Source organism: Poecilia reticulata, linkage group LG23 (assembly GCF_000633615.1).
Source record: "Poecilia reticulata strain Guanapo linkage group LG23, Guppy_female_1.0+MT, whole genome shotgun sequence".
Classification (NCBI taxonomy): domain Eukaryota; kingdom Metazoa; phylum Chordata; class Actinopteri; order Cyprinodontiformes; family Poeciliidae; genus Poecilia; species Poecilia reticulata.
Genome location: NC_024353.1, coordinates 2708564 through 2717122, shown reverse-complemented (window position 1 = coordinate 2717122; position 8559 = coordinate 2708564). Strand labels below are relative to the sequence as shown.

Genomic DNA, 8559 nt, shown 5'->3' with positions numbered 1-8559 from the left:
TATATATATATTTGTTTAAATGCAAAATAGGATTAGCTTTGTACCCTACCTCCCACCGACTGACTGCTGTTACCTGTTTTCAGCTAACCTGGATGTATGTAAGTCCTTTTGTCTAAAATTGATCTGTAACCTGGACTTATGGAATGCATACTTGACAACAAATTTAAACTAAGCTTAATTTGATGGCAAACGAAACCACTACATCTTTTCAACTTGTTTTAAAATAAATTTCTGCTGTTTTATAAAATTGAAAGACAGGCCAGACAGTTTTTATACAAATTGATCCATTTAGGACAATTACTTGGACTAACAAAGCTAATCTTAATTAAATTAAAAAGGTAAAAATGAGGACATAACTTGTTCCCCATGTATTTTCAACTTACATTCAGATGCTTTTTCTTGAACATGTTTGTTTAATATTAAATTGTAACCCAGGTTTCTAAATTACCACAAACTAGTCCTAAAACAGCTGAACTCAAAAAAGTAATGAATTTCTAAACAAATTGTGCAACTCAGTCCAGGTACTTACGTTTCCACTTGGTACCGTCCATTTGGTAGACTGTTATAATATTTAGATCGAGTTGGTTTCCCGAAAAGATGCCTTGTCTCTTTTCAATTATTACAGACTAATGACTATGGCCATAATAGCAGTTACTGGCATAAATAGGCACACATCTTTATGATATATACTCAAATTTTCTTTTACTCCATAAGGAAGTAAAGAGGTAAAAATGGGAAACCAAACTCATAGACTTTAATGCACACATCCGGGTCCACACTGACCTTTGACCTCCAGCTTGCACTCCACCTGGGCCTCCCCCAGGTCGTTGATGGCCTTGCAGGTGTACATGCCGCCATCATAGGGACTGGGCTTCCTGATCTCCAGTGTGCAGACTCCTTGGTTGCTAAACATTCGGTAGCGTGGGTCTTCGAAGATGGTTATCTTATTCTTCATCCAGATCACTTTTGGCTGCAGGAAGAAACAGGAATATCAAAAGCACTTATTGGTTGTGCCTGACTGTAATGCAATACCCACTGCTTCCATAATGCCATATCCTAGTAACACATGGCATTTTTTTATACTTCCATTTGAGTCTCCACTGATTCTAAAGTAAACCCCTTAAAAAAACATCCAGATGTTTTTTGGCAATAATTTGAAGTTTTTTGGTGTCTGGAAAATAAGCCGTTTCAAAAACCTCTGGAATGTAACGTCACATATCAGCAGGCACTGCGCTGTTACCTAGCAACCCAGGCAAAGCCCAGCCTCGTCACCTAGCAACCCCAGCAGAGCTCTGTTCCGTCACCTAGATACAAAAGCGTTGTTCCAGCACGTTTTATTCAGCTGGTTTTTGACTGCTAAATGTGATGTACGTACAATGGCTGTTGGAAAAGACTAGTGTTTTTTTTTATTGATTTTCTATTCAAAAATCACTTGCTGCATTCGTTAGTTGTGCAGGAGGCTCCACTTCTACTTTTCAAAGATGTATGGTTGTGTAATTGTGCATGTGTTTGCAGCCTTTTTTGTGGCTGCAGCCATTTTCATTACTTGTTGTTTCACCACCTACCCTTGGGTTGGCACGGACGCTGCAGTTCAGGGTAGCGTTATAGCCGGCAACAGCAAAGGTGTTGATAAGCGGTTGAGTGAACTTCGGTGGCTCCTTGAAGTCGTGGTCGCTGTACTCGGGTATTTTCATCTGCAAGCCTGTGGGGGTAAGGGTAAAGGAATGGGGTTGTGCATGATACTGACGCTGAGCGGTATCATGTGGGGAGTTCCCTATGTGACGAGGGAAGGACAATGTATTTTTTTATTCATCACCAACTGAGACTAAGACACCACCACTAAAGGGCCTGTCAGTCATACCCAAAACCCAGTGAGATTCAGAAGTGAGGGTGTTAATTAGACTCACTTGAGGGTGGAAAAGATCACTGACAGTACCTTTGGAGAATGCATAGGCAGCAAATGGAAAATGTTCCTCTAAAGAGTCAACTTTCATCATTTCCCTCCAGTCAGTAATAAAGGCAGGGAAACATTTCAACTTCTCCAGGACAGAAACATAGACACTGTATTTTAATAGATAAGCACAGTTTTACCTCAACAGCTGAGCCTGGAATATTGAAATTAAAGAAAACTATAAAACAAATTTTCATAAATAAAAAATGAATAAATAAATGACTTTTTGTGGGCAAAAATAATTTCTTATCTCCTCTTATTTGTATCAAATACATGTCCTTCAATAAAGGAAAACAGTTGAATTTATAAAATAAGAAATCTAAAATAAAGGTAATTTGTTTGCTAAATGTTTATTAAAGGTCAGGAAAACTGTCTTATAAAGGAAAAACATAGATGAAGTAAATGCTTTTAGAGAGATTTCCAATCTGAAATCCCGTGTAAGTAAGCAAAACTTTTAAATTATAAAATAAGTGTAATTTAAAATACAAAAACCTTTTAAAAGAGTATATTATTTCATTTTTGAGCTACATTTATTTCTCAGTGCTATTTAATTCAGTCTGTAAAATAAAATAAACAATTCTGAATTTTAAAATAAATGTTTAACTTCTCAAAAATAAAAATGCTACTAAATAGATTTATTTTAAATAACTATCTTACGTTTACTATGTTGTACCACTTATTTTATTTACCAAAACTTGTGCAAAAACAATGTTGTTCAAAAGTTTCACCTTAGTAGCTAATAAATAAATGTATTATTTTGATTTTATTTGGTTTATTTTATATAAAAAAAATATTCAGTGTTCTAATTTAGAGCTTTACATTGAATGGTAAAAATTAATTGGATATATTAAATAAACATGTATGTAAATAATAATATTCAAATTCACTAAAAAGCTTTTTTTTTGTGTAAATGAATTTTATTCAACCATATATCACTAAGTATGCATTAATCAAAATGGCATTCCACTCTTTATGGTACCTTCTTTGACGATGAGAGCGCTCTTTTTGGTCTGGGTGGCCAATTCGCTCAGGCCACACATATTTTCTGAGAAGACCCTGAAGAAATATTCATTCCCAACCACCAGTTCTGTGATGGTGATGCAGGTCCGGTGGTAGTGCTCAATGCACGTGAACCATTCCTGTAAAACAGAATAAACATTGTGTAAATATTACATAAACATTAAGCTTCATTTACAGTTTGAATTTATGGCTTGATTTTTTGCACTACCATTGTTTTCTTGTCTGCTTTTTGGATGGTGTAGCCTGTTATTGGGGCATTTCCACTGTCTTTCGGAGGGGTCCACACTAGAGCTACATTTTCTCCCCAAACGTCTTCAATTGTGACACACTGAGGCGGTCCTGGTAGATCTTAAAATCAAAAAGGAAGCCTAATTTAATAGCTGCCATTACTATGGAAGTAAATATGGTTTATTTTTTATCATAATGTCACTTACCCACAATCTGTATGTCAATAATTGCTGTGTCAACATGGTTCTCAACCTGTACCGTCATCTCATACTTCCCAGAGTGGTTTCGGTCTGCTTTACGGATAAAAATGATGCTGTCACAGTCTGTGTTGCGGATGCTAACATGGGAAGGTTCTACAGGATTGCCTTCCTTGATCCAAGTAACCTTCGGCCGAGGTTTTCCCTGTGCACATGCATATGAAACCTTAGTAAAGCATACCACTTTGAAGGGTTATATTAAAGGAGTTAGAGGTTTACCTGGAAAGGCACCACAAGATTAACTGTTTCTCCAACTTTGCGAGTGTAAGTCTGTTTCAGGTGTCGCGGGACACGGATCTTTGGTGGTTCTGCAGAGAACGTTATGCTTATTAAATCAATTGTATTTGATTGGCTCATTTGTTGGAGTTGAACAAAAACTACAGACTTCTCAGAACTCACCAACAACTTCTTTGACCAGGACAGAGTGCTGCAGAGTGCGTGGAGCACTGGCTCCAGCTTTATTTATGGCTTTGACTCGAACTAAAATCTTACATCCTGGAGTTAGTCCAGTGATGGTGTACTTGGTTTTCTCAGTCACCTCTTTATTGGATAGCACCCAGTCATTAGCTGTAGGTAAAGATAGTCCAGTTGTAATAATAACCTTGAAATATTTTGTATTTAATAGACCTCACCTCAATGTTGTTGAGATTTGACTCACTTCCTTCAATGCAATACTCCACTAAGTATCCATCTAGCCCAGCTGCCCCAATAGTTTCTGGAGGACGCCACTTTACAGTCACTGTGGTGTCCGTAACATCGTCCACAACCAGCATAGTGGGCTCACTGGTCACAGCTGTGTTGAAATAAAAATTGTTGGTTATTTTTAGTTAGATAGTTGGTGGATGGAGGGAAGAAAGAAAGGAAAGAAAGAAGGAAGGAGTAAGTCAGTGTATCAATGAATAAATTAGTACATTGGACAGTCAAAAGGATGGACTGACAAAGGGATGGAGATATAGGCAAATGTAGAACAAATGGATGGATGGATGGATGGATGGATGGATGGATGGATGGATGGATGGATGGATGGATGGATGGATGGATGGATGGATGGATGGATGGATGGATGNTGGATGGATGGATGGATGGATGGATGGATGGATGGATGGATGGATGGATGGATGGATGGATGGATGGATGGATGGATGGATGGATGGATGAGGAGTTGGACAAATGGATAGATTAATGTGTGGAGGGACAAATGAATGGGAAGTTGTACAAATGGACACATATGGAAACAACAATTAGTCTATAAGATAGAAATTAATAATACTGGAAATACTTAATACGTTATATTTTCAAGCCCTTTTTTGACTATATATGAGCTCTGTGCAGTGATTTCTCATTCTGCATGTGTCGCAGCATTTATCATGTGATGTACATATATGTAGATAAACAAAATAGCACGTGACTAAGAGATCACTGTCTTTTGCTGGTATACCGTGCCAGAACTCATTAGTGCCTATTCTAGTTGTCTATTCCTGTGTTCTGAATCATATTTAACCCCTATTCAAACTCTGACTGACCTGATCCCATAAACCTCTAATCCATGAATGATTTCACAGCCATCATAAAGACATATTTATTATCCCCTAAAGCTGCTGTATGTCTAGTGAAGGTCAAAGTCAGAATGCTTTTGTGATGGGTATTGGACTGAACAGCTGTGTTACTGGGGAACCAACAGCAGCCGACATCATTTGTATCACACAACATCTCTTTTAAAAGTTTGCCAGTACAATAAAACTGTTGTCAGATCAACTGAAACCTTATATATATTATTTTTGCCTTGGTGACTTGCTGGCACTAGCACTGAGATTACGGGATGAATGTTGGAGACAGCTGAGCTACTCACCGAGGGGAGTAAAGGCTTTGGACGGTTCACTGGGTTTGGAGACGCCAATGGCATTGACTGCAAAGATCCGAACTTCATATGGCACTCCTTCAATCATCTTCTTAGGTTCAAATGAAGTTTCTTTGATCAAGTCAAAGTTCAGCCTCATCCATCTGGAGCTCTGTTTCTTTTTTCTCTCAATGAAGTATCCTTCAGTTAACCAATAAAAAGCTTGTCATTTCATAATCTTAATATTTAAGCTTGACCGCTGGCATGATGCATTGTTTACCTAATATGGGTGAACCTCCATCATACTTGGGTGGTTCCCATGTCATAGAACACCAATCGCCACCCACAACTGGGACCAAAGGTGCCTCAGGGGGGTCAGGAATGTCTGCAAGTGACACATGACTAAATTAAATTGAACAAATTGACATTAATGTTTTCATGTTGGTATTTTCTTACCAACAACCTTGATTTTGACACTAGCTGTGGCTTCTCCTGCCTCATTCTGTAAAACTATTTTGTAGTTTCCTGTGTCTTCGCGCTCTGTGACTTCAATTGTCAGGCTGGTCTGGTCGCCGTAAGTTTCAGCGTGAACTCTGTGGCCTGAATCAAGAATCACCTATAAAAGATAAAACTGAATATAGAACAGCTGAAAGTTTGGTAAATATATAGAATTTTGACAGTTTAAGCTCTGGATAGCCCTGACTATTTCAGTTTAGCTATTTGCTATGTTTCTTAAACTGAGTTTTTAACCCAAAAGGCATCTAAATTTAGTCAAAACAAAGATGTTTTGGCTAGGTTAGTGACATGCCTGGATGATCAAACCAAAATGTCAAATAAACAAGCAAGGAGCTCACCCTTTCTCCTTTCATCCACACCACTCTAGGCGCTGGTTCTCCACTGATGGGGATCTCTAATCGGAGTTTGTTTCCAGCCACAACTGTGACGGTGTTGTCTGGGAAGTTCAAGCTTTCTAAATGTACTCTTGGAGGATCTGCAGAATTGTAGGTGATTACCATTGTTAGATCATAGCACGACTAATAATTCAGAAAGACGTGGTGTTTTCTGTCTATGTACCAATTATGTGGATTTTGGCAGACAGGCTTTGTGAGTATCCTTCAGGCACAAAAGTGTAATCTCCTGCATCATGAAGGGAACTTGTCTCAATTTCCAGTCTGTGAATTCTTAAAAATAAAAAAGGTATTTGGTAGTGTAAACATGTTGGACTCCAGCCTGGAAAAAGCTAGACAAGAAATTACTTTGATTGAAGTATTTTTCAGTTTTCTGAAAGAAAGTCTAGAATATTTTCTGTATTTTGAGTTTATTCTTCAGTTCTGGTTCCACGCAGGTGGTACCAAGGTAATGTATTTTATTTAGACTTTAAAATAGGCTCAAACTTTCAGCTTGGACAAGCGTGGCATTTTAATGGAAACCCTGGGAGGCTTACTTAGCCCTGTGTATAATGTTGAGACGATCACTTGGCTGGATCAGCTGTCCATTCCTGTACCAACGACCTGGGACATTTCCTGGGAAGATTTCACAGTGTAGCTTTATGGGTTGCCCCAGCATCACTGTCATATCCTGCAGATCCTGAAACACCTTCAGGGGTTTTACTAGAGAAAAGTACAAAGTTAGAATATTTTTTACCAAACGTCTTAGCATTGACAGAATAAAAGAAGAAGAAACCTACAGTCTACTTGAACATGAGCCTCTGAAGTGCCACCACTGGCCATGACAGAATATGTTCCAGTGTCTTCTTTGGAGGCATCATCAATGACCAAGTAATGTTTGTTTCCTTCACACTTCACCCGGTACCTTGAGCGAACTCCTGTTGGGACTTCAACGCCGTTTTTCATCCTGCCAGAAAATTTTATCGTCAGTTTTCTCCAAAGAAAGACGATAACGCGAAGAACGTATGTCTTACACTTCTGAGTTCTTGATTCCCCAATGGCAAAAAATACTCTTGATAAGGATGAAAATCAAATATTTCCTTACCATTTAACTTGAGCGCCTTCCTCCGACACCTCACACTCCAGCTCAATCCTTTCGTTCACTGTAGTCTTCACAGGCTCAATACCTTTAACAATCTTTATTGGTAGCTCTGAAAGGAAACAGGCGAAGATGAAACTGAAAATAGGGTTTTTGCATGCTATTATATATAAAAAATGACAGGCATTTTCTTGATACCTTTGACAAAAAGTTCTGTGGTACATTTCTCTTCTCCTGCAACCACAGAATAGGCTGCATCATCATTAGAGGAACAGTTGTTAATGACCATAATCCTTTGCGTGCCCTTATGTTCAAAAATATACCTGAATGAAAAGTCAAGAACTTACATTACTGACTTTCTAAAAAAGCAACTTATAAATACATACATAATCCTTCACTATACATTTAATTGAAATTAATAAATTATCATATTCTAAAGCCAGAAAACCTAAAAAATCTTGAAGTAATGAAATGTAAATAAATCACATTTGGCCTTTCCAATGTTTTTAAAGACAGACAAATAAATTTAAAGCTCCCTTCCTGAAGCAAGAAAGCCATATCAGTTATCACACTACATAAGGAATTCACTATGAATAATGGATAATGCTGTAGCATAATCACACCATTTGAAACTCTTCCACGGTAATCCAGGAATGTTTCTCATATTTCTTCATTTGTGATATTGATTTGAATGTGAGAAACAAACCTCAACACAACTGAATAGGAACGGTTGGAAAATATATTTACACATGACCATCATTTAATTGAGGCCTGTTGAATCTGAACATATATCTATATCATAAAAGAAACATTAAAAAATAAAGGTAAACTTTTATGCTTTATACATTTCCTGGCAAAACAAAGGGGTGAGACTACACACAGACTTACTGCAAAATAACATGACATGAAGTATGTGGAATTGACAAGACGGACAGACTTACTTCCTTTGACTAAAGTCATCGTTGTAGCCAGAATAGGGCCGGATCACAAGAAGTAGTTATGATGGTAGGGAGCACCAAGGTATGACAGACGAAGGTATGACAGATGAAGGGGTGGAGAATATGGTTGGTGAAAGTATTAAAACAAACAAAAAAGAGGGTAGAAATGAAGATTTTTATAGAAAAGTCTTCAGAACATGGGGCTCCTGGAGAAAATGGCAGAGGAGGTCAAAACCAGAAAACAGCAATATCCTCCCAGATGGCTTTAACTTCAAATGGCTTTGAACAGAATTTTTGGGTAGTTACATCAAATTTAGTTCTATTTTATGTATTTTTTATTAT

The 8559-nt window shown here is 37.7% G+C and overlaps 1 protein-coding gene across 20 annotated transcripts in view; it reads right to left on the bottom strand.

The window, feature by feature from the left end:
• mybpc1 (myosin binding protein C1) overlaps positions 1–8559 on the bottom strand; it is a 31869-nt gene that overhangs the window by 4773 nt on the left and 18537 nt on the right. For 17 of the 20 annotated variants that reach the window (XM_008400507.1, XM_008400509.1, XM_008400513.1 and 14 more), the window contains 18 exons: positions 8221–8229; positions 7478–7602; positions 7286–7391; positions 6981–7147; positions 6738–6903; positions 6368–6474; positions 6148–6284; positions 5750–5909; positions 5574–5678; positions 5306–5494; positions 4115–4249; positions 3856–4023; positions 3676–3764; positions 3406–3601; positions 3180–3319; positions 2931–3090; positions 1566–1702; positions 784–970 (listed from right to left, as the gene is read on the bottom strand). In XM_008400507.1, coding sequence (XP_008398729.1) covers positions 784–970; positions 1566–1702; positions 2931–3090; positions 3180–3319; positions 3406–3601; positions 3676–3764; positions 3856–4023; positions 4115–4249; positions 5306–5494; positions 5574–5678; positions 5750–5909; positions 6148–6284; positions 6368–6474; positions 6738–6903; positions 6981–7147; positions 7286–7391; positions 7478–7602; positions 8221–8229 — 2483 coding nt within the window. The remainder of the gene's footprint in view (positions 1–783; positions 971–1565; positions 1703–2930; positions 3091–3179; positions 3320–3405; positions 3602–3675; positions 3765–3855; positions 4024–4114; positions 4250–5305; positions 5495–5573; positions 5679–5749; positions 5910–6147; positions 6285–6367; positions 6475–6737; positions 6904–6980; positions 7148–7285; positions 7392–7477; positions 7603–8220; positions 8230–8559) is intronic. The other 3 variants (XM_008400510.1, XM_008400511.1, XM_008400516.1) reach the window with 1 other exon arrangement.